The sequence below is a fragment of the Lycorma delicatula genome, chromosome 7, assembly GCF_047948215.1.
Source record: "Lycorma delicatula isolate Av1 chromosome 7, ASM4794821v1, whole genome shotgun sequence".
In the NCBI taxonomy this organism is placed as follows: Eukaryota; Metazoa; Arthropoda; class Insecta; order Hemiptera; family Fulgoridae; genus Lycorma; species Lycorma delicatula.
This window is the reverse complement of record NC_134461.1, coordinates 95818085-95844581: the sequence shown is the minus strand read 5'-3', so window position 1 is coordinate 95844581 and position 26497 is coordinate 95818085. Positions and strand designations below refer to the sequence as shown.

At 30.0% G+C, this 26497-nt stretch overlaps 1 protein-coding gene across 1 annotated transcript in view; it reads left to right on the top strand.

The window, feature by feature from the left end:
- The window catches only part of RASSF8 (ras association domain-containing protein 8), a 54087-nt gene that overhangs the window by 6051 nt on the left and 21539 nt on the right, over positions 1-26497 (top strand). The window contains exons 3-10 of the mRNA XM_075370532.1: positions 502-612; positions 2505-2843; positions 9428-9730; positions 11630-11767; positions 14378-14494; positions 17992-18131; positions 22195-22357; positions 24684-24813. Of these exons, the coding sequence (XP_075226647.1) occupies positions 502-612; positions 2505-2843; positions 9428-9730; positions 11630-11767; positions 14378-14494; positions 17992-18131; positions 22195-22357; positions 24684-24813 (1441 nt within the window). The remainder of the gene's footprint in view (positions 1-501; positions 613-2504; positions 2844-9427; positions 9731-11629; positions 11768-14377; positions 14495-17991; positions 18132-22194; positions 22358-24683; positions 24814-26497) is intronic.

Genomic DNA, 26497 nt, shown 5'->3' with positions numbered 1-26497 from the left:
ATTGATCTTACTACCAAATATAAAACGATATGCAGTGATATTTAGAAAATTATAATATAATAATTTAATGAGAAGTATTCATCAGTTAAGTATAATGCATTATCAGTTAAAAATCTCATTTAATGAAAATTCATCTACAATTTTTTAAACTATTTAAAAGTTTTTGTATTAATTTACCTACCATGTAGGCAAGATAGATTAATGCAAAATATATTAAAAAATGCAAGACTTTTTTCAACATTGACATCTAATTGATACATTTTTCTTAATTCAATATTTTTATATTCTTTTACATCTTTACCATTATTGAAGCTTTCACAAACTTATACTTAGGTCTTACTGGCTGAGTTGATAATTCATTGTTAATCCATATTTACCTTCTACTTTGTTTTATTTGTAGTACTGATATTTTTTTAGGATATGTGATATCAAAGTAAGGTAGAATTGAATAAAAACATAACAGCTTGTTTTTATATAATTAGTTTTTTATTATTATTTTAGGATGTTGTATATGCACTTGCTCATGCTACTGGTAAAACTGGTCGTTTTACATTAATAGAAAGGTGGCGCAATAATGAACGCCTTCTAGCACCTCAAGAACATCCACTAAAGGTAATTAACACAGATATTTTTATTTTATTGAATAAAATCCTTTTTGTTATTTTATTATATGTATTTATTAATCCTTCATGCATGTTGTCTGTGTTAAGTAGAAGCTTTAAAAGCTAAGAGTGCTTCAGACAAGTATTTGAATGGAGAGTGTGTAAATGGTTACTATTAAATACTTTATAATCATTAAATAGCTTTTGAACTTTGAAATTAAATATATATATATATATATATACACACAAACACACACAAAGGGTACCCATAAATAACTGGAATCTGTTCCTGGCACACAACCTAGATGTGTTGTGAATTCTGCCATTAAGTTTACAAGCTTATATTATTCTATGATAGTCTGGGTAGTAGCATTGTTTTGTGATGTTTTAAAGTGTTCGGTATCATTTTTTGTGTTGCTTGTTAAACTTTCTCTGCAATTATTATGGTGGATGATTGTAAAGAGCAAAGAGTCTGTGTTAAATTTTGTTTCTTCTTAGGAAAAGTTACTACTGAAATAGTAGTATTGTTCCAAAATGTTTTTAAAGAGGAACCTTTAATAAGAATAATAAGAACACAGGTCTCCAAGTGGTTTTTGCATTTCAAAGAAGGAGAAATGCCTCTTAAAGAATAAGTAAAATCTTGTTATGAAAGGCTTACTTTTCATAATTAGCATTGACAAAAATCTTGAAACAGTCTCCAATGCAGTTAATTTAGATTGTCATCAGACTATTGATGAAATTTCTAGATTGACTTTCGTGTCTTGAGTTCTTGCTAATGAATTTAACAGATGATTTGAACATTAAACATGTTGCTTCAGAAGTTGTACCTTGTTGCTCACAGAAGTTCAGATTATTGTTCACATTATTGTATGTCATGATTTGAAGGTTCAACTAAAGAATGAATGAAAATGTTCCTTTTTAAAGTTGTGACAACTAATGAGAGTTGGTTATGACCTGGAAATGAAACAAAGTCAAGCCAGTGAAATTTACCTAGTTCTCCAAAACCAGAAAAAAAGCATAGAAAGTTTGTTCAGATGTGAAGACAATGATGATTTCCTTTTTTGGTGTGAATGGGATTGTTCACAGAGAACTTGTCCCTCTTGATTTAACAAATTTTTTTCCACAGAGAATTTTGAAAAATGATTGTGATTATTTCTGCACCACAACAATCCCCTCATTCATACCACTCTTCATGTCAAACAGTTTTTCTTGAATAACAGGATGACCATTGACCATTGAACCTCATCCTTCCTATTTGCCATTTATTGCATATATCTGACCTATAAAATAAAATAATTACTCTGCTATTACTACTGTAATCTACTGAGAGATAATGAAACTAATATTTGGTGTTTTGTTGAAATACATTGTTAAATATTAATTGTAGGGTTTTAGATTATTTTATTTTATGACTAAGTTAAATATTTAAGATGTACCTCTACACTTTTTTAATTTTTGTTATTTAAAAAAATGTACATTCTAAGGAAGCAGAGAATTTTTTTAAAGCATTGAACTGAGATAACAAGAAGTAAAAAATAATAAGTTCATTAATTTTAACAAAATAATTATACTCTCTTGTCAAAGTGCAATTTGCTAAGCTGTTAATTTTGTATTATTTTTTAATATTTTAAGATATTTCTGTGTAATTATAATTTGCCTTCAGTGATAATTGACGGTAAGTTACTTAGCAATTATTTCTCAACTTACTGTCTTCCTTATGTAGAAGATGTAATTGTATTTAAATTAAATACTTGGCATTTATTGCGTGTATTTTAGTTTGGAATAATCACAAAAGAAAGTTGATTATAAATCATAGTTAGGACTTTTTATTTTATGTTATATTAAACATATTTATGTATTGTATCACTTATCTTTATGTAGATGTCTAATGTTTGTTTACAGGTTTTAACAAAATGGGGTGAATATTCAAACGATGTTCAATTTATATTACAAAGATCTGGTACCAGTAATACTGGTGGTGGTAGGGGCCGAGGCAATAGTTCATTAAGTCCTTCATCACCCCCACCACCACCAAGTCCTAGTGATGTTCCACCTCCCCCTCCTGATAGAAATAAAGATATTCGTAAATCACTGACCTTCAGTGGAGGAGGTAGTGGTGGCACTGCTGGTTCGGCTGTTAGACGTACTGATAATGTCGGTGTAGTTCGAGGTATACCCCAATCCTTACAAGTTAAACATCAACAGGCAATGCCTACCTCTTCTAGTCAACAACAATTACAGGTAAAATACTCTATTAGTAATTTTATAATATCATTTTTATGTAGTACTGCATAATGTCATTGCATTGAGATTTCATTTGTCGTTGTTGAAGATTATCAAAACCATGTTATGTAGATCTTATGAATAGTTTGATTGATATATATCAATATAGGGTTGAAGTAGAGTTGCTTTAACAGGGTTAAGTAACAGAGAAACTATTCATTGTTTGTATGGATAAAATGGTATAATTTATTTATTATTTCAATAATTTGTAAGAGGGGTCATCCATGTAGAGTTATATTTTTTCCATTACAGTGAGCCATATTTAAAATTTTAAATAAAATAGTTAAGAATTACTAATTGAGCATAAGTAACCCTAATTCAAAGTTTTTTTCCTTTTTTCACTTCCTTTCTTTTCCTTAACAAATAATTTTCCTCACACACAGTCAGACACCATAGACAATCAAGATATCCAGCCTCATACACATACAAATACATTCATCACATCAGAGATTCATAAGTCACACCACACACATTTCACAACATACCACACTGAAATCCAGTGTCTGCAAATTTTTCACAGTCCATACCCCTCGTGCTCCAGTCACTAGGGATCAGCCTCCCCCAGACCTTCATTAGCAATGAAGGGCATGACAACCTGACAATGGCCTGGTGATCACTCACTAGATAGTCTTTGCTCATCCTCCAGTCTTGTATCTGCGCCGCTAAAGCTGGTATAGCAAAAGTAAGGTCAATAAGAAGGGGGTTTGGTCCCCCTCCTATACGTTAGTGTGTCTCCAGAGTTGAGGCATTCTAGATCCAGTAGTGCGATGGCCTCATACAGCAATCTGTTCCGTACGTAGGTCCTGGGTGACTCCCAGGTAACCAGCCAAGCATTAAAATTCCTGGCCAATAATGCCGGTTGGTGAGTTTTGAGGTCTCTAGTAAGCGAGGCCAAGACCTCATTGTATTATTCCGCACCCATGTTAGGTGAAAGAAAGATAACAGGTATAATAATAGATTCTTCCGATCCTTGTCCTGACAAATCCACACCCCTGCAGAATGTCCTGTGTAGGTAGGTCTGCACTCGGCCAAACAGATCCATCCCCATCCTTAGAAATAACCCTTTCTGGCCAAGAGCAGTGAAAATAGGGCTCATAGATGAGCGCTATATCAGTGCCCATCTGCGAGACATACCTTGTCAGCAAATCATTTGCCAGAGCCGCATGGTTCATATTAAACTGGACAATTTTCATTTCCATCAGCAAGTCACCCCCCAATCCTCCCCAGTTCTCTTTGTCATTCTCCCTATTGGCCCCCTTGGGACATGCCAGTGTGGTACCCCTCCAAGTTATACATAAGACACTGGATTCTTGCTACATTCTGCAGCCCGGTGCCCTTTGCCCCCGCAGTTGAAATATGCAGCCTTCCTGGTCTAAATATATTAATATTTTATAAATATAATAGGTATAAATAAATATGCCGTCCTGGTCTAGTGTGAGAATACTACCACCTTTTATAGCTAACGAAAGTATCTGTTTAAGGGCGCCAGTGGTTTCCCTTTTCTCCTTAAGCATGATCTCCATATTCTTGCCTGTCTTCCTTATAGAGAGAATTTCTGTATCATCGGGGACCATCACCTCCGTCTTAAGTGACTTAAGGAGGTCCGCATAAGATGCCTTCGATTTGACTACTATAGTCTCAGTTCTATGCTTATCCTCCAGAGAGACATCACTACTCCACGCTGTTGGGAGTTTGCCAACTAGCGCAGTAATATAGTAATGAAAGCTGGTCACTCTCCCTTCACATTCAAGAATCTTCCGGACCAGTGTAGCATTATCCTGCCCATAAATGTCTGCTTGTATTGGCCCCCGATGGCCTCCACTGTTCTCTCTGATTTAATAAAAACCTCCACTAATGTCTGCGCAAGATTCCCTTCATTGTCTGAGTCCATGTAAGCCACTTGGAAATACTGGAGACCTGCACCACCTCTCTTCCTACTTTACCTACCAGTCTTGTCTCCAAAGCAGCTGACACAACATTCCCAGCTTTTGGAATCAATTGTAATTTCACAAAAATCAAAATAACAAACAATCTGTTAACTAAAACTGTTATAATTTTACAGGAACATCCAAAAAAGAATAATAATACCAGCCAACAAATCCAAACAAACTACTGAACCATAAAACCAACCAGAAAATTAACTAGATTGTGGAGCAAAAAGAGACAAGTGCACACACTAGAGAATCTTCCACTTGGCTCTTACTATGTTTACTTGGGTGTATCAGTTACCCGTCAATTTCATTATTTTTATCTACTATTTACTTGGAAATTTTGACAGTATAGATACTGGTCTAATCACATTTAAAACATTAAATACATTTTTGCATAGAAACATAAATGATACATCACAATGCGGCACATTTTGCCCTGACTGATGTTCAGCACAAGTGCAATATAAATACAGAAAGTTCATATTTATTAACATAATTCCCAATGCCTAATATCATTCCTTTGTATCTTATTGGTCTACAATTAATTTGAATTAAATTTTTAAAAAATTTCTTAGATTTGATGAAGCTACTTTAATTAAGCCTGTCTTCATCATTTATTTTACTTTAAAGTTGATTTAATTAAGTTCCGTTTCAAAATTCTGCATTCATTGGGAAAACCCAATGTATGCTGTATAAAGTTTCTGGTGTGATCAAATTATGTCAGACTAAATTTGGAGGATTAATTATGTGTATGTGGGTATTGAGATACTAATACATTCATCTTAAATATTAAAGATGGAGCTGCAATTTCACCTCTAGTTATTGATATACTAATATTCAAATAATTGGCCAGCAGAAAATTTTAATTTAGAATGGCATTTAAGGGAGAATCTGTCAATCTTACAGCCCTACTTTTATCTTGTGTCATTGTAAAACATTTTGTACTTTGCTACCATGTTATTTAAGTCTTGCTTTCAGTTTTAAATACCAGTGTAATCATCCCATAAATAAATAACTTTTTTAAAAATTGTCATTCAAGGATGACACCCAGTTAATTTTTAAATTTGTACTGTGGACTAGAAAAGACAAGTATGATTAGCAGTTATTACTCATCTGAAGGATCTGTGGTAGCCATTGTAACCTGTTGCTACAGTGGCTAGCACATGGCTACTACTATGGTTGTTCTACTCACTTCCTACTAATAGCCAACCAGGAGTGTAACAAGAAGTAACAAGTTTTAAAAAATATTAGACAGACTCGGTTACTCATATTTGTTTAATTAAAGTTGTATATCTCTGCAGAGTACAATAGAGTAAGGATTGCAGCAGCCTCAAACAGTTACATTCTACCTGCCCAGGTATTGATTTTACCTTTTGTCACTATACTTAATATTTTATCTAGCACTGTTATTTTTTTACTAATTAATACTTTATGCATTTTACTAAATCAGGCTCTGTATTAAACTGTACACCCAGGTACTATAATCGCTGAAAAATTCTATTTGTTTATTTTTATAATAAACACTTTTAAATGTTTAGGTTTACCCTATGGCACAGTAATATTTTTTCCTGTTATCTATTAAGCCAAAGAACTTGATTAGCTTTAATTAACTAGGTTAGCTTTAATTTTTTACATAAGTTACTTTGGCTATCTGCTAAAATAATTAAATCATCAGCAAACTTAAATATTAGCTTGTCAACAACATGGTAGCATAAAAACTCTGCAAAGAACTAAAAATATCTCTCAATACCCAGTATAAGTTAAAAAAAATATGAGGTTAAACAATCTCCTTGTAAAATAGTTCTTTTTATAATTTTTTTTTGAGCTGTAAGTTCATCAATTAGCGATGCAATTTTAATTTTATTGCTGTCACCTTAGGTAACTAATTTTCTCTACAATTTTTTATGTTCTGTTAAATCAAAATCAGGTTAAAAATCAACAACATTTATCAATGCAATACTGTGACAATTATTCTGATCTTTTGTATCAGCTTTTTTATGTAAAAAAAATCATTTTATTTTTTACTATCCCTTTGGTAATTTAACACTAGAAGTGTACTGTTTAAATATACTAAAATAATTTATCTATGTTTTGGAAAGTACCTTAAAAATCCATAAATGACCAGAACAATACCTTTGTTTTGTTCTTTCTTTCCTTTCCGTAGCCTGGAGAGCCTATGCTGGGGTCTGATAGAGGATGCCTATTTAAAAAATTTCTATAACACTTCGATCTGGTTGATTAGTGTATCTTTCAGTAAAAGAAACTTATACCAGCCTATTAACTTAATTTCATTTAGTATTTTTTTTTTATACCTTTAAACATTTTTTGCCACTTCCCAAAATTTGTAATCATTTTTAGATTTTTGAAAACCTGCCCTTAGGATTGAAATATACTTCTTTTTCATTGATAAAGTTTTTTTTAAGGTTTTAAAAAATCTATGCAATCAATCAGTTCCTCTTCTTGGCAAGTTTCCAAAAACCTACTATTGAAAAATCATTATCACATACCTGTTTTTATAATCATCTAGCTCTTAAAAATTTGACATACCATGTGCTAGAACAATACCTTAAATTTTTTAGCATTTCTCAGTCTCCTGTTTCATTTATCTTATAGGAATGATCTGCTTCCACTAAGCCAGTGAACCAATCCATAACTCATCAATTTTTTTTTTACTTTACGAGCTTGTTTACCTACATAACGATGAAGAAGATAATAATCTTCTTCAACAGCTTTGGTGAATTGTGAGCCACAGATACCATCACCATCTTTTCTTCAAATACTCAATTGTCTCCTCAGGTATTTAATTGAGAAATGCATGTCTTCTCTCAAGTATTCAATTCTTCATCTTTATATTGTGCCTTCAACATCTATCATAGACATCAGCATATTCAGAGAAAAGTGTTGACCGTTTACCAGCAGCTTATCTTGAAATATCTGCACATTGCTTGCTGCTAACATATAAGATTTTAGTTGTGTTGTTGTATTTGCAACACATTCTATAAAATCTTCTTCTGCCTCAATTTTTGACTGTTTTTACCTTTCAGATACCGTCAGGACTTCCACGTTTTTATGTTTAACTATAATCAGCTTATTCCTTTTACTGATGTACCCTTTTGTATATGTATACAATGTCATTTAGCCATTAAGTCTACCTTCATTTTGATATGATTATATCATTAATAAGGGTTTCGTTATTAGAACACTTTCCAGAAGTAATTTCATTAACATTGTACAAAATAACTTTTGAATGCTGCAGAAAGTCTTCTGATCTGTTATTATTTACATTCTAGCCCTAATTTTTAGTATTCCAGATTTATGCACTCTGTTGTAAGAAAATTAATTTCTTGATTTAACCACAGACATATTTAATTGTCCAACAAATATTTTAATTATTTATAAGTTTTGCACAATAAGATCAGAGAAATTACAGCTTTTCCACATTATCCACTACTACCAGGTATGAAGTTACTGTACACTACATATAACTGAAGAGAGAACTGAAAGAACAATACTAAAAAATAACTGATTTTAAAAAAGTTAAAAAATAATTCACCTAGGTCTAGTGTATCTTAAGAAGTAACTCATCTAGATCTGTATTACTGGATACATTATTACAAATGAGTACAATAAATTTGCTGATGCGTGCATGATGCATTTCTAATTCAACTCTCATTCTTATAAACAACATTGTACTTAGTAGAGATTTATTCTTTATGCATAAATGCTGACAAACTAAAAAAAAAGTTATAATAAATTTTAATATTTTTTTAATTCCGTTGCTTGGTAAATCTATCATCAGCTTAAATACAATCTATTTTTATAAATCAACATTAAGTGGAGAGTAGGCTTCAGAGACAAAAGTGAATTTTGACTGTTTGTGTATGATATGTAAAGTATGCAAAGACAAATGGTTGTGTTAAATGATAGAACTGAGAAATGGGGTGCATGAATAAGTGTGAGTTGAGATCTGGAATAGATAAATATGTGATGGAGGAAATATGGATATATTATCATTTTTAAATATTTAGGAGTAAGTGTTACAGGATATCTTTCCAAACATCATCTAGAAAATTTTGTTAATAAGATTATAAAAAAATTGCTTCATAAAAACATCTGGAAAATTTTGGAGGAGTTTTGGTAGGAGGAGTTTTTTTAGTAAGATAGTAAAGTTCCTTAATTTTTTACCCTGAGCAGTTACTCTGTGGGTTCATTAGTCCCATTTTATCCTGTCATTTTTGTTATTCTCCATTTTCTCTTCTTTGGATGAGTCTCATGGGAATTGTCAGCCTGCTCTGGCTCCACCTGGTGCCTTACATAATGGCAGTTTTTTTATAACTGGGCAAATCTTCTTTATTGGGATTCAGTGAGATGGTGATTTTGACCAGTGGATTTGTCAGGATTTTTATTTCCTGTGTGGAGATCATACAAAAAATCTTTAGTAGTTCAGGTATTTATGGGTAAGTCAGGTTTCTGACTCTTGTAAAATCCAAATTAAAGGCATTTTGTGTATATGATTTATTTTCATTTTTTTTAATGATATGTGTTGTAGTGATGTTATTTTAATGATGTAGATTCCTTTTATGTGTTGTTTGTTGTTTTTTCAATGTATAGAGTTCTTCACCTGGTAGTGAATCTAGTAATAGTCAACAGCAACTAGTAAGTGGAAGAAGAGAAGCACCACCATATAGAGAACCACCTGGTCCAGCTGGTGGACATACAACTGGAGGAACTCAACAACCTACTAGAGCACTGCCACCATACAGAGATCCACCTCCTCCTAATCAACCCAGATTATCTACCGCACCTGTAACATCAACAATAGCAATGACAACTAGTATATCCGGTAGTAGTGGAACAACTACCAGCATGATTACCGATATTAACAAGATCAAACCAAAGAGAAATTTGCTCAAGGTATAATTTCTTATTTTTGATTTGCATTTAATTTCAAGCATTTTGTATTCCATACAGTATCTTACTTTTATTATAAAACAATTTTTGTATTTTAACCCTCTTAAACTGATCATTGAACGTCTTCTATATAATTACTTTTACAGGTATGAAGTTTTTATTTTATTTTTGACAGGGATGCTCATAGTATTAAAATCTTTTCTTCTTGAAAATCATAAAATCTTTCTTCAGATATACACTATGGTATTACTGTGCTAGGTTTAGTTTATTACTGAGATGAAGAGTGGAATATCTTTCTTCAGTAATGTTTCATGACAGGAGTATCAAATTATTTTTACAGAGTATCAGTATATATATATATATTTATTTTTTAATGAATTGGAGCTGAAAAAATAGGATTTTGATCATTTTGAAAGTTCTATGTAGCAATAAAGAAAAATCTTTCCTTGTTTATCAAAAATCAAAATAGGATAAAAAGAAGTAATTATTTTATTTTACATAAATTAATATTGAGAACTGTCTAGTAATTTCAGTTATCAATAATAGAAAATTACTTAAAATCTGTGTTTGTGTGTGTGTGTGTGTATGTATGTATGTATGTATGTATGTGTGTGTGTGTGTGTGTGTGTGTGTGTGTGTGTGTGTGTGTGTGTGTGTGTGTGTATATATACATATCTTAAAAACTATTTGAGTTACAGTTCTGGAACCAGCTCAAATTACATAAGAAACCACCAACTTTTCTCCTTAATTTGGTCCCAAAAATTAGAATAGGGCTTCTTGTTAGAAGAGTTGAAATCCAGGCAAATTTTTTCTCTAGCCATAACTCAAAAACAAAGTGTTTCCAGACCTGTTTATGTGAACTTTTTTCATTATTTTCACCAGCAAAACATGCCCTGAAATTTTTTCCGTTTTTTTTGTGAAACATTCTGTACAATCGAGCAGACATTTTTTTAAATTTGTCACAGCTTCCTTCTATGAGATCATGATTATTTTAGACATTAAGAAAAAGAACTGTGTCTGCATATATACAGAGGTCTTCCAAGAAACAATTATTTCAGCTCATCATGCAAATAAATTTCATGTAGCAGAGCAAATAACCATTTTTAAATATTCAAACTGCAGCTGAGAGTATAAAAATGAAGTGACTAAAAGTATAAAACTTTCTATAATCAGGTCATATAAAATATCAGGGACAATAGAGTTCACCAGTAAAATAATGCTGTAGATTTGTAAGGTGTAGATTGTAAGTAAGGTGAGAGAATGAAGATTTTGTAAAAAAGAATTGAATAAGTTATCAGATAAGGGTAAAATATTAAGTAAGTTAATAAGAAAAGGTGGGCTGTATATTGCCTTACCTTCCTAAAGAGAAAAACCTTTTACCTGAAAACTTACAGATAAAAATGAACTTTTTGTGCCAATGTATTTATTACACAGGTTTATGATCACCATGTTTACTTATTTTTAATACTATTAAAAAAAATTCTTATTAATATTACCAATGTGTTATCAATTTTTTCACAGATTAAAATGATTAGAGATTTTTTAATTATTTTTTTTTAAGTGAGTCAGTTTACTTGATACATGTAAAAATAAAAGTAAGTGATAAAGAAAATAGTAATAAAATAAATTTGAATACAGTATGTTTATTTTGTATTTTACCCATTTTGCTACTTTTTCAGCATTGTTATTTATCTGGTTTACAAGTGTAAAATCTTACAGGGTACTTGACGAATTTTAGTTTTTTATGATAATAATATAAATGTTAAATGTAAAGTTTGTGTGAAGTTAAAAATTACAACATTATGCAGCTCTAAAGTATGTATTTTTTATAATAATGTTTAATTTTATAATAATATTAAATAATTTATGCCATTATAGTTTATGTTGCTAATTTTTTTATAGGATTTTGATAATGTCGGTATAGTCAGTGCTGGTGCAGATGAAGAATCTGTACTGTACAATGCTCAGTATAGAGATCTTATATGTCTGGTCAACTATCAGAGGGATAAATTGTCAGCACAACAAGCTGAATTAACAAAGGTAAGGTGAGATATGCTGATAAAAAATGATTTATGTAAAAAAATTTAACAGTAAATGGTATAATTTAATATCAATAATAGATGTAAAAAAAAAAAAAATAAATGAAATAAAAATAATTGGAGTGTAAAAAATCATTCTACTATGTGATATCGAGCTTCATTTAATTGTAAATGATGCATTAGTACAGCCACCAGGGTTACATAGCTTCAGTGTTGTAGAAAAAATGTTGTTATTTTTTTTTTGTCTTCAATCATTTGACTGGTTTGATGCAGCTGTCCAAGATTCCTTATCTAGTGCTAGTCATTTCATTTCGGTATACCCTTACATCCTACATCCCTAACAATTTGTTTTACATACTCCAAAGGTTGCCTGTCTGCACAATTTTTTCCTTCTACCTGTCCCTCCAATATTAAAGTGACTATTCCAGGATGCCTTAATATGTGGCCTATAAGTCTGTTTCTTCTTTTAATTATATTTTTCAAAATGTTTCTTTCTTCATCTATTTGCCGCAACACCTCTTCATTTCTCACTTTATCCACCCATCTGATTTTTAACATTCTCCTATAGCACCACATTTCAAAAGCTTCTAATCTTTTCTTCTCAGGTACTCTGATCATCCAAGTTTCACTTCCATATAAAGCTACACTCCAAACATATACTTTCACAAATGTTTTCCTGACATTAAAATTAATTTTTGATCTAAACAAATTATATTTCTGACTGAAGGCTCGTTTTGCCTGTGCTGTTTGGGATTTTATATCGCTCCTGCTTCATTCATCTTTAGTAATTCTACTTCCCAGTTAACAATATTGCTCCTGCTTCGTTCATCTTTAGTAATTCTACTTCCCAGTTAACAAAATTCTTCTACCTCCGTAATCTTTTATCTTCCTATTTTTTATATGAACAACATGTTGTTCTCTATTTGAACCCTAATTGTTTTAAAATGCTGAACATTTTATTCCAGTCTGTGCTATCAAATGCCTTTTCTAGGTGTATAAATGCCAAGTATGTTGGTTTGTTGTTCTTTAATCTTCCTTCTACTATTAATCTGAGCGCTAAAATTGCTTCCCTTGTCCTTATACTTTTCCTGAAATCAAATTGGTCTTCTCCTAACACTTCTTTCACTCTCCTCTCAATTCTTTTGTACAGAATTCTATTTAAGATGTTTGATGCATGGCTAGTTAAGCTAATTGTTCTGCATTCTTCACATTTATCTGCTCCTGCTTTCTTTGGTATCATGACTATGACACTCTTTTTGAAGTCTGACTGAACTTCCCCTTTTTCAAAATATTACACACCAGTTTGTATAATCTATCAATCGATTCCTCACCTGCACTGCACAGTAATTCTACAGGTATTCCGTCTATTGCAGGAGCCTTTCTGCCATTCAAATCTTTTAATGCTTTTAAGGCGCCTCCATCATTTTCATATGAAAATGCAAAGAACTACATTTTCTTGGGGAAAAAGCAGCTGTAGCAAAAAGCAGCTCCATTGCTTTCAGCTGCACAGTACTCAGAGGATTGAGTGATGTTGATATAGCTGTTTAATTTGTCCTGACCTATGCCCTTAACAACTACTGAAAGAGCTGCTGCCCTCTTTCAGGAATCATTCCTTAGTCTGGCTCTCAATAGATAACCTCTCCGATATGGTTGCACCTTCGGTCCAGCTATTCTGTATCACTGAGCACTCAAGTCCCCTCACCAACGGCAAGGTCTCATGATTCATAGAGGGAGTTTTGTTATATGCCCAAAAATAAATTTAAGAAAAATTGTAGACAGCTGTTAGTTTTAAAAACCTTAAAATAATAAATAAATTTTGTTTTCGGCATGTTTATCAGGTAATGCCATATTATTTTTTACGTGATCCTTTTTTTTTTCTTTTAGTCATGTTAGTTTAGTTGTGCTTTGCATTAGATATATTACAGGTGCAGTTGTCTAAAGTATCTAAAAAAAAAAGTTATCTTGTTTCATCTGCATTTTCTTGATATTTTGTTGTGAAATAGTTTTATTGAAAAAGGTTTTAAATTTTGCAATTTTATTTTGGAGTCTTGATAGAAGGTGTTTTGATTACTTTATACAAAAAATATTATAAATTTATTTTCTTATCTATTTGGATTTTGAATCTTTATATTATTTTTTGGAACACTGTTAGCTTAACAGTAATGTTGTTAGGAATAAATCAGATTGACAATAAAATGTATTCTATGTGTAAAGTTTATTATATAAGTATCTTAAATATAAGAAAAAGTGTTATTAGGTCATTTTTAATTGTAAAACAAATAGAATTATGCATTCAGTTTTTTGCCATTATCAATTTATTTATTATGCTTTAATAAATTGAACATAAGAAATTTCAAAGAAACATAAGAAAAATACAGAACAATAAAATTTTTAGGTTTAAAAAGGAACAAGATGTCTGTAGTCATATTAAAAAATGTAATCATATATAATTTAATTGTAATTTAAATCATTTCAGATCTCATTCTATGTGTAGGTTTAATTAATTTCCAGATAATTTCAAAATAGAAACGAGGTTTAAAGATTTGTATAAGATATGTAAGTTATATAAAGTATTTTCTGTAATCTAATAAAGGTTTTTTTTCTTTTTCAGTACGATGCTGAAATTGTATTTTGGGAAGGTAAAACTAAAGAACAGCAACATCAAATTGAATTTATGGCACAAGAGACGGCTAGAATAGAAGCGGCTAGTAGGCAGGCTGAAGATCAGGTAGGCAAGTTTTTAAATTACTTATTTTAAGTTCAGACAATTTACATAGAATTTTAATTACTTCTAAAATTGATTCTAAAATATATATGTTATTCCATGTAATATGTTGTGAGCAGATGAAAAGTACACTAAATCTATATATATATATATTAATCCTCAAACATTGTTACCAGTGTAATAGTTCATAATTTTATTATTTTAGAAATAAATTGACCACCCCGTAAAGAGAAGTCGCTGTACCTCTAAACTTAATGAAAAATGTGGGTTAGGATATGTGTTTAGAACGTACAGTATTTTCATTAGGGTCTGTTGGCAACAGTTTTCTACAACGTCACATACTCTGAGTAAAAGATAGTTGTGCTAAAATTACTGACACGAGTAGTTACAGTATCAAGGAGCAGTTAGTGACAAGTGTATAGGTTCATGAACGACAACATATGAATCAAACAATGAAGCTAATTAGTGATGTGTTTCGGCTTTAATAAGCTTCTACCATGAAAAGCAACAGTGTTGGCTTGTTAAAAACATACATTTGAATTAGGCAGTGTTAATTACAGGCCAGGTAGTGGACAAAAGTTGACGCAGTTAGAAACATATGCTGCTGTTGTAGTTTCCATTGAACAATCCCCATTGAAATCAACAACTCATAAATGGTCAGCTGAACTTCTTATACTGCAGATGACAATGCAAGACCATATGTAAAAGGACTTGAAAATTAGGCCATTTCATCGTATGTTTATCAATGAACTGTCAGATGCAGACGTGGAACGTTGCACTGCATTCTGCTGGGCTTTATTAGAAAAATTCCCAAAGGTGCTTTTTACTGATGAATGTGCAATTTATTGCAGTTTGCGTACCAGAGATGTGTTATTTTGGGCAAAAGAAAATCCTTATTACGCAACAGAATTGGAAAGAAATCCACCACACGTCATGATATGGTCTGGAATGACAACTCATTTGGTGGGTCTTCATTTTTTTTGATAGGCCAGTAAATTCACAAACTTTAGAGATGTTGGCGACATGGTTAGTATTACAGCTTCAAGAGAAGGATCTCATGGAATGAGTATGGTTGCTGCAGGATGGAGCACCTGCACATTTTGCTCTAACAGTCCACACTTTTCTGAACAAAAAATTTCCAGGACATTGGATTGGCTGTGGTACTCCAGCATCACCAGCTCTATTATCATGGCCACCACAAAGTCCTGATCTAATCACACCAGACAATTCATTATGGGAAATTATCAAGGTACACGTATCTGCATGTCGCTACACCACTAATGAAGAATTGTTGATGCTGTGAGAGACGCCTTCCATAATGTAATATTAGAAATGCCCCATTGCATGTCACTGAGGACGTAGCGACGTATAGAATTATGCATGCAACATGAGAGTGAACAAACAGACCCACTGGACCATTAAAATTAATACTATGTATCATGTGAGTAAATAAAATAATTATTCGCATTTTTCATTTATAACTCAATGTAAATGTTTAGTTCTAACTGTAGGGGGTATGGTGACTTCCCAGCCACTCTGTACAAGAGTATTTTGATCCTATGCAGGTGATGATGTTACTATACTTTTTGGTCATAATTATGTTGGAAGTATACAAATAAGGAATAGAAATAACAAATTAATAGGAAATAAAAAATATAATAGTTGTTTTTATTTTTAACTTGTTTAATTAAAATTAAACCTTTAAAGTTTGGTTAATGTAATTTATAATATCCTGCAACAAATCTTTTGTAGATGTAACCTTTATGAAAGACTAAATCTTCTTAGATGGAATAAAACAGTAGTAAGATATAAATTACATTACAAACAACGTATTAGTTTTGGTGTCAAAATGCAGTGTTTGCCGTAGCTGTCGGAAATTGAAACTAAACTGTGACAATTCATTACATCTATTTTCAATAAATTTTTATATAAAAAGAGTTATTTCAAAAATAATGTCTGTTGTGAAAATATATATAGGACTGCTAAAGAAATTGTTATTAGTTATTAGCCAATCTGATTTATAGGATTTTGATTTGAAGATTCTTGTAGGATTTTGATTTTAAAGATCCCTTATTTGAGGATTCTTGTAGGCCAGTTTTTAAAAAATTTAAGATATTGACATACCCATTATTGTAATATTTTTTTTTGCACCTACTTCACTCTGTAGTCAAAGTATTAAAATCTTTTATTTAAATAAGGTACTCTATTCCATACTAAGTGATTATTATTTATTAATCTTTTAAAGTACATCTTGTTACTGGTACATCTTATTACTGTGTAACGTGATGTGTCCTTTATCAATTTTTTTTTTTTTTTTTTTTTACCTTAATTGAAGTTTTTGTGCATAGAATTGTAATTTTGTTCATATAATATCATGTACAGAGAATTTTTGAATAACTTCAACTATGGTAGATGATTGATGTCTTAGGGCTGCTAATGCTGTCAAATACATTTTCCATATTCTTTGCTAATGTCTGGCCTTCCAGAAGATTTATCTTTTTCTAAGTGAAAATGTTTCTTTAAACCTTTTAAACCATCCAGTTAATTGATGTGTAAATAGACTTTACATGTGTCATTGAACACTGAAAACAATAGTAAAAACAACTATTAGTCACAAGACACTTTTTTTCACAGTTGCCACTAAACTAGTAAAATGTTAAATGATATGCCATATTCAGTTTTGTTAATTAATTAAACTTTATAAATTCCCTTTGTTATAATAAGAAAATTAACTTCCTTAGATCCAGTGAGTGGAAAGTTGAATGTTGTGAATCTTTTCAAAAACCCTCTATTTGTATATTTACACAATATAACATTATTTATTCAACAGTTTTTCATTAAGTGATCATGTGAAGTGTGTCCAATTTACACATTCCTGAATTTACACTTTTCTATAAGTTTTAATTTTATATAATAGTGTTAATATTAAAGGAAAAAATTACCTATCTTGACAAAAATCTATGTTATGACAAAATTAATATTTACAAAATAGTATCTGATATTATTTTTCAATAAAAAGTTCTGTCCACTTTATTGAAATTTGTTTTCATATTTTTATCTAACCACAAATATTTCAGATGACATCATTTGAAAAATAGAAACATGTATTATACATACATACATACATACAAGCATGGATACATAATACAAACATAGATATTTGAAAGTAGCAAACAGGAATCTCTTAAGATAGCTCAAATTTAACAATAATTTAATTACTTTTATTGACTTCTGTTTTTGAATATTAACCGAGGAATAATTATCCAGATATAATCAGTAAAACTTGTCACATTACTATTAAATTTGGTTGTTGTTAACAGATTCTTATTCACTACGAAACTTCTTGTTTGTTTAAATACTTATTAATTATAATAATATTCTAAATTAATTTATATTTTTTTAATTATGCAATATTTATTATTATTCTACTCTACAGTTGTTTCTAGCAAAGTATATACTTAATTTTTTATTAAATATAATTTTATTATTTGTAATTACAGTTAAGACTTCTTGGTCCAGTTGAAGAGGAAAATGAAATAGTTAGGCAACAAGAAAAGACTTTAAAATCAGAATTGACACTTCTCAGATCAAAATTAGCCAACTGTGAAACAGAGCTACTTCAATGTAAAAATAAAATCAGGTACAACTCATTAAGTAAAATAATTTGTGCTTTTTTTTTTATCTTCATGTAGTAGTTTTTATTAATTTTTTTTATGCATTTTATATTGTATTATTTATTTTTAATCTTTATGGACAATTTTTATTGCAGTAAAGTACATAGGATTTTTATTAAATTAATTCTTGATTCATTCCAGCAAGGTTTGGCTTTTTTTAAATGATCATTTCAGCCTTATTCTGGGCAATTCATATAGTGTTAACTGGTGCTTTCTGAGCTTATGCTACAAGTGAAAATAATTAAAAAATTCATATAAACATGAGTCCGGAAATGCACTGTTAATAAGTTAAACCTAGTGAAAGATTTTGCCCTGATACCTGGACAAAGAATGAAATAAAACCATACTGAAATTCTAGAAACCCAAATTAAGGGAGTAAACTTCATGATTATTTATGGTTTTTCACCTGACAAATTGAATAGAACAGGTTCCAGAATCATATTTCTTCTATTTTTCATAGTATCTGATGTAAAACAGAAAAACTTTGTTGCCAAAAAACATGTTTTTTTTACATTTTGCAATACAGAAACTTTGTTAAACGACTAATAAATATATAAAATTTATTATCAAAACTTGTAGAGAATCTAATTCTGAGAAAATTGATGTAAAATAGCCATATAAAAAACAGATACAAGTTCAAGAAATTTGATTTTATTATTAACTTGTACCGTATAGAAACTTTTAAATGTTATTAACTAAAGAAAATTAAGTTTAACATATAATTGTCACAATGTTAAAAAAAAATGTAATTAATACATTTAATAAAGTTTATAGTAAATTTTCAAAAATCTCTCCTTCAACACTTTTGGATTTCTAGCGTTGCTCTCCACAATTCTGTGTGACTTTCCTTAATTTGTGCGACAGCATCTGTAACACTAGCACTCAACTCTTCACACCTATGAACTTCTCTCTTGTGCACAATAGTTTTCATCCAACCCCACACACAAAAATCTTAACAGTGTTAGATCAGATGATCTTGGTGGCTAGGTTTGTGGCTTGCCATGGCGAATCCATTGTTCTGGAAATTGCTCATTTAAGCATTCTGATTTGTCACATGAGTGGTGGGAAGGCACCATTCAGCCATTGTGCTGAAAGTACATGCAGTATCTTGATGCTAGCAAATATCTTCTAATATAGTGGCAATTGTTCCTTAAGGAATTTCAAGTAAATGTCAGAATTTAGATGTTGGAGAAATGAGTTGTCCAGTTGGCTGATTGTAAACCAAATCACACCACACATTGGATGCTAAACTGGTGTTAGAAATTGGCACTGGTAACACATGTTCTTAAGTTTGTAGAGATCTTAGTGTTTTCTGTGTGTAAAATGTGCATGTTGCTCTATGCTTTAACGTCTTTTTTTGTGTACAGTGTTCATATAGGATTAACAAAATTTGAATCTGTAGCAGTATATTGTAGCTGCTCTCTCTCTCTCTCTCTCTCTCTCTCTCTATATATATATATATATATATATATATATATACATATTATTTTTTTTTATTCCAGAAAATTAACAAAACAAATAATTCAACTTTCTTGACTTCATCATATCTCAAAATGAATTAAAAACACACCTTTAAAATTTACAGAAAAGCTACAGCTGATGAATATCTGTAGGTTATGTACTAGATATGCATCCCATACAACACCAACTCGCAGGTTTCTTTTTACAAGTTACATATGTAGTAGATATCTTCAAAAGCCATCAACTGCATAGAGGAACTTAACACAATAAAACATGCTGTTACTAGCATTTCATAACAACATGCTTGCATTTACAACAACATGTTTGTTTATTTATAAACAACATGCTATGCAAAATACAGAATAAAATCAAAATTGGCTCTTGAAACAGAAATAGTAACACTATGAAAGAATGTTTCTGTACCACATTCAAAATAACAAAGTACATGAGATAATACAGAATAATAATAGAAAACACATTGAAGAACCAGCTACCCAGGAATATACTATTTAAATTGCAGTAGTTGCTCTGCAGTAATGAACATGCAGATTCTGCTGCTAAAGACGCATGTAGTCAACTGTCCTTCTCTGCTTATATTATTACATATGACTTTACTAATTGTGTAAAACACATTATTCGTGCAAAGTAGCAAGGTGACTAGAGTACTATAGTTAATAACAAATTTCGATTTATAAAAGATACTGTGATGCCATGGGACTCATGCAGAAAAGTTTGCCGAGAGAAAGAAGTCCTCTGCCGATTGCGGTTGGGACATATATAGGAGAGTTACTCAGGTTTTTGATGTCAGGAGAAAATGCTCCGTTACGTGCATCACATCCTTGTGATTACATAAGTTACACAATCTTGCATCTTAAATATAAATTGTCCAGAAACATTCAATGAATCCTGAGCAACGATAAGGAAATTTTAGACCGGGTATTGTTCTTTCTTAAGGCCGACTGTTTATACTTTGATATTTGATTTACTGTATTGTGTATTGGCTCTTCATATTAGTTGTTGTGTAGCTGTTGGAAGTTTTATTGTTCTGATTATGAAGTAAAATTTGGTATTTGCTTGTTTATTGCAACAAGTGTGTCATTTCTCTGTGATGATAATGGCAAAGTGTTTTTGCCTCAGAAAAAAAAGTTGCTCTGTATACTAAATTGAATGAACTGTGTGCTCATTAAATCATATTTTAAAGCAACAATGCAGACACTACATTCTGCTACAGAATCTAATTTTACTAATCCTATTTAAACACTATACACATAAGGAGACAGTAAAATGCAAATTTTACACATAGAAAAAAGATCTCACAATTAAGCAATATGAAATTTACAGAAAGAAGGATAAAAGTATCTTATTAAACAAGCAAACTGAACATATTATATACACTTAATATGTTTCTAAGTAGGTAGTGAAAGGTTTGCCAATTTTTTTTTAAGATGCATGCAAATAATTACAGCACTTCCATTACTCTGTTGAAGAAGTTTCTGCTAATTAGCTGTAAAAAGTTGTAAAAGAGTTTGAAAAGTCAGTCATTTGATTAAAAAAAGGTTGTACGTTCATCATTCCCTACTATGGACTGATTTTGGTAACTTGCTTCTTTTTTATTTTTTGAGGAAGTTCCTCTGGTGACCCAGTTTTTTCTCTCAAAATCACAGTTACACATAATAAAATCTTAGTAGTAAAGAAATGTAATCATGTACACTAGAAAAAGCTTCAAATGATTTTTACGGTTATAAAATTGTATTATTCCACATTACCTTTTACCTTACCATTACCTTGCCTACTCTTAGGTTTACCTTTGTTGAAGTAGAACTTTAGTGTGCACCACAGAATGTAATGCTTATGTTTAAATTATTATACATCTTTTAAAATAATTATGTAAAATAAATAAAAATATTTGATAAAATTTGGATTAAACATATATTAACTTAACCTTCGATTTATTACTACACCATGTACAGGCATGCATGCATGCTAGGTAAAGATTATTCATTAATTTTAACTTAAGCATAAAATTTTAATTTGTAATACAAACAACAAAAATTGAAATAAAATGTCATTTTGTGTTTACTTGTTAAATTATTCTTAATAACCAGGCAAAATTTAATTTTATTTGGATTATTTTTAAATGGCCCAGCATTTGTTTTATATTATAATATATTTTTCATTTTAATAAATATAATAAAATATTGGCATATTGTAAATCCGTAGCACTTCTTTAATTTGATTATAATACTTTTAATAGAGACTAAAATGCTTGAAGCTTGTACTGGGGTGGGGGTAAAAGAAAATGAAAATGAAAAGTAACAGGTTTTGCTGGGGGATATATAATCTCTATTAGAATGTATTAGTTTGAATTAATAATCTTTTCAGCCTTGTTTTAAAAAATATTTGCCTGACATCTTACGTAATTAAAAGAAATTGTTACTCTTATTTTATTCTTTGTTTTTGTGTATGTGTGTACAATGCACATATGATTATTTGTTTAATTTCTTATTTATGTGTAATTTAATATTGTCATTTATGTTTCTATAATAAATTTTAATAACATTTGACTAGAGTTCTGATGGAAGAAGTTGCTCAAGAGGTGCGTGCTGGTGAAGAAAGATCACAGATGGAACGTACTATGTTACTTGAAGTAGAACGTCTACAACATGAAGTCGAAGAGGCTAAACAAGGTGCTGAAATGGCTGCACAATCAGCTGATGCATTACGCAAAGAGGTAGATTATATTTTTGTAATTGTAAATTTAACTCTGGGTCTTAAATATTTAATAATATTTTGTCAGAGTAAAACACATCTCACAATTTTTATATTTTTGTTACTTCCAAATATAATTAATTATTCAATTCCAGATAAAAATATAATGTCCTGAAAGCTGAACATGTAAAAACCATTTTGCATAGAATTATGTACTTACCTAACTTGATACATAATTTTCAGAAATGTGAACTAGGTAAAAGTTAAAGGATGATGCAATTTTTGGTTGAAAGTTTAGAAATGGATTTTTATATTAGTACATTTATCTACCTTTCATAGCTTTGTCTTAATTAAATCTTAAGAAAAGTAGATAAATGAACCCAATATAAAAATTATGATGATGTTAGCAAAAAAAATATTTTAATATAAATTTTTATCACATTTAAAAAATTGCTTTAATATTTTTCCTGCCATTAAGGTGTTATAAAAATTGTTTAATGTTTCTGTTCCATCAAAAGCTTATTAGAGAAATGTAAAAAAATTCATGTAATGATACTGTTTTTTTGCATATGACATTAATTTTAATCCATGATAGAAAGGTGTAACAGCCTTTCTCAACGCTTCTTTTAGGGATAAAAAAGTAAAAACTGAAATATAGAATTTAGTAAATATTTACAAGTAGGTTGTTTTTTCTTACTTGTAACTTCTTACTGTCATTATTTGTGGGTAGTTCAATATCAAGAATTACATGTGTTCAATATCAAACTTTATTTTTAAAGTTTGATATTATAGTATATATATTAAGAATACTATATTATATATATATATATATATATTATATATATATATATATATTATATATATATACTATTTTACTGAATTAATCTTTTTAAGATTTGGATTATTCCTCTGCACTATTAAATTATATTAAAATTCTATTAATATAAACCACCCAGTGCAGTATATTGAGATAAAGACAATGTGTGTGTGTAAAATTTTCTTGAATAGTTTAAATTAACTTATGTTAAGTTGAAAGTATCGTGAGCAGGAAAAGTTGGTTTTAAAACAGTAAGATGTTACTAATTTTAAAGATTAACAATAATAGTAATAATAATAAAGAATTATTATGTTGAGTAATTATTTTATAATTAAAAGAAAAGTGGTAAATCTTGATGTTAACATACTGCCTGTTTTTTCATACAGGTAGTATAAAAATGATTATTTGTACTAATTAGCACAATGATATAGGCTTATTTTAAGCTACATTTTTATGATTCTACAATCAAATCTTCATTTGATTTTGAGTAAATATAATTTTATTAACGTATGAAGATCATAGAAACGTTTTAAAAAATTGAACATTTCTGAATGGTCATTATGATTCAAGATAGAATGAACAAGTTTAATGAGTTAAATGATGTATGATAATAGTTATTCTAGCTTGAAAAATTAATTTGTTGATAAGAAATTAAAGTTTTGATAAAAATATAACAATAGTGTTTTTGGTTGGTAGTATTTTATCTGAATTTATCATATATGCCAAACCCTTTACAATAACTTGTTTGAATTTAAAAATTAAATAAATAAGTGCGTGTAATCAACATTAATTGCATTGTTTCTACAGACCTCTAAAAACCATATTTAATAGGGTACATTTAATTCTTTATTACTTTGAATATATTTTAATCTCTTAAGTTATTTAGTTTAAAAGGTGTTAATAATCATCACAGTAAGGTATTTGTTGTTCACAATAAAAGTAGTAAAAAAATTGGACTAATTATTATGAAGTTATTAATTTTTAAAGTTATTTGAGTTTTTCAACATATTTCATTACACTAAAGATTGGAAAAGGTTAATGTTATTAAAAAATTGTTTTAAAGTTGATTTTACTGGTGATAAGTATGTAAAAAAAAGTTCTGATCTTAGTTTCAAACCTCCAGTATTATATACCGTGATGTTCAGTTTTTCTGAACTTTTACTAATACATCAAAATATTTATGATCTTATATATTGCCACTATATACATTCGTGATCATAGAAAGGAGATACGAGACAACAAAAGGTGTGTCTGCTCCAGTGGTACTTATTCTGAAAAGGGATGAGTGAAAGGATCTGAGAAAGGGAAGAAAAATCAGCCTGTTGAGGAATCAGAAGATAATGAATTCACTCTCCCACTTAGGACCATACCTTTTGCTTTAAATTCTATCATGTAGTTCTAATATGGGTATTCAACTATTGTCAATTGCTTTAATTATGATGATATCGTAGTGTACGACTCAAATTAAATTTCGTAATCAGAAGTTGTTATATTTTTATATGGAATGACTCATTTTCTTATTATATTACAGGTTGCATCGCTGGAATCAGCAATAACTGAGAAAAAAAGGCAGGTTGAACGTCTTGTTGCTGATATGAAAGAAGCAAACCTGCAGAGCTTAGCTGTTGCTCCTCCAGAAGAACTCAAGTTATTACTTGAAGGTAATATTGTTTTCCTTTTTTTACATTTAAGAATTTAATACATGATGACCATTGTATTATTGTTATAATAATTCTATTGGATGATATTTTGCAACATTTTTAGTGATTCCAAGACAAAAAAAATATTTAAAAATCAAGGAATGTACAGTGAAAATGTTATAGGTTTGAATTTAAATCCCTGTTAGAGTTGGTATTTTTTTGTGATCTGTGGATGTAAATGTTGATTTAAATAAAACTTTGTCACCAATTTAATTTTAAAAATCAGTGATCATTCTTTTTTATAAAAAAAAAAAAACATTATTTAGGAGCAAATATGACTTTATCTATTTGGAACTCTATGAGGAATTCCGTCTACAACTCTATACAAAAAAATGAAATCAAAACACATTCTGTCAAGCGTAAACTTTCATTCGATCATTTACCTACTACATGAAGTTTCTTTTATATTTCAATATAAAACTTTTTTGTACATTCAACTCTATACCTAAACATATTTATGTTGAGCTATTGTTTTTTGCAAACCATTTACTGGATCTCAACGGAAGGTACATGATGAATAAAACAACTTTATTTTTTAATAGTATTCGCAATAGAATTTTGTTTCTTACTGAATTCGTCCTATAGAATTTGTTGTAGGATAAATCAATATGTCTCATGTTAAAATGGGATCTCTATGGGAAAAAAATGGAATCAACCAAGTAACCCACATCGCTATTGTTACTTGATTTATTTTCAATTGGAAACACATGGGACTTTGACCATACTTGACTGGTCCCCTGAAATAGATTTCAGCGTAAGTTATACTCTTATTTGGAAGTAATTGTACTGCTTGGACGTGTAAAGTTCTTGTATTGTAATACGTCTTTAGAATTCTTGTACATATTTTATATTTTCATTTAGTGATGGAAATTATTAATGTGGGAAAAAATTAGATTCAAACATCTACTCCCAGCCGACAGTGATTTTGTCATCTCTGCTAACTTCAGATTGCATGAAAATTTGTGTGTACTTGCTTGGACCAATATTTGTCCTTTCTTTAACTTCAGGACAATCCAGCTTCATTTAAAATGCACAGTATTCCAAGTAACCTATAGTAACATTCCAAGTAACATTTTTTTTGAGAGTGCATTTTTAATATAGAACCTCAGTCTGATTAAAGTTAAAAATATACATACTGAAGCAGTGTTAGTGGGAGAATTCATCTAATCTAATTATGTATGAAATTCACACTATTCAAATGAAAAAATAAAAGTGAAAATTAGTAATTCAGTAAAAAACTCTTAACATAGTTGGATAAACTTACATTTTTTACATACTTCAATCACTTTCGGTGAACTGGTCAAGTACAGTCAAAGTCTGTATGTTTTTGATTGAAAGTAAATCGAGTAAGATGTGGGTTACATGGTCAATTACACTTTTTCTAACTAGATCCCATTTTAATATGAAACATTGTTTTTATCCTACAATGAATTCTACAAGACGAATTCAGTGAGATACAAAACACTATTAAGAATAATATTTAAAAATAAGTTGTGATACATTTTTTTATTTGTCACATCTCTTTTGTTGAGATCTAATATATAAATGGGTTGGAAAAAACATTAGCTCAACATAAATATGTTTAGGCATAAAGTTGTATGTAGAAAAAAAAGTCTATCAAAATATAAAAGAAACTTAACATAGT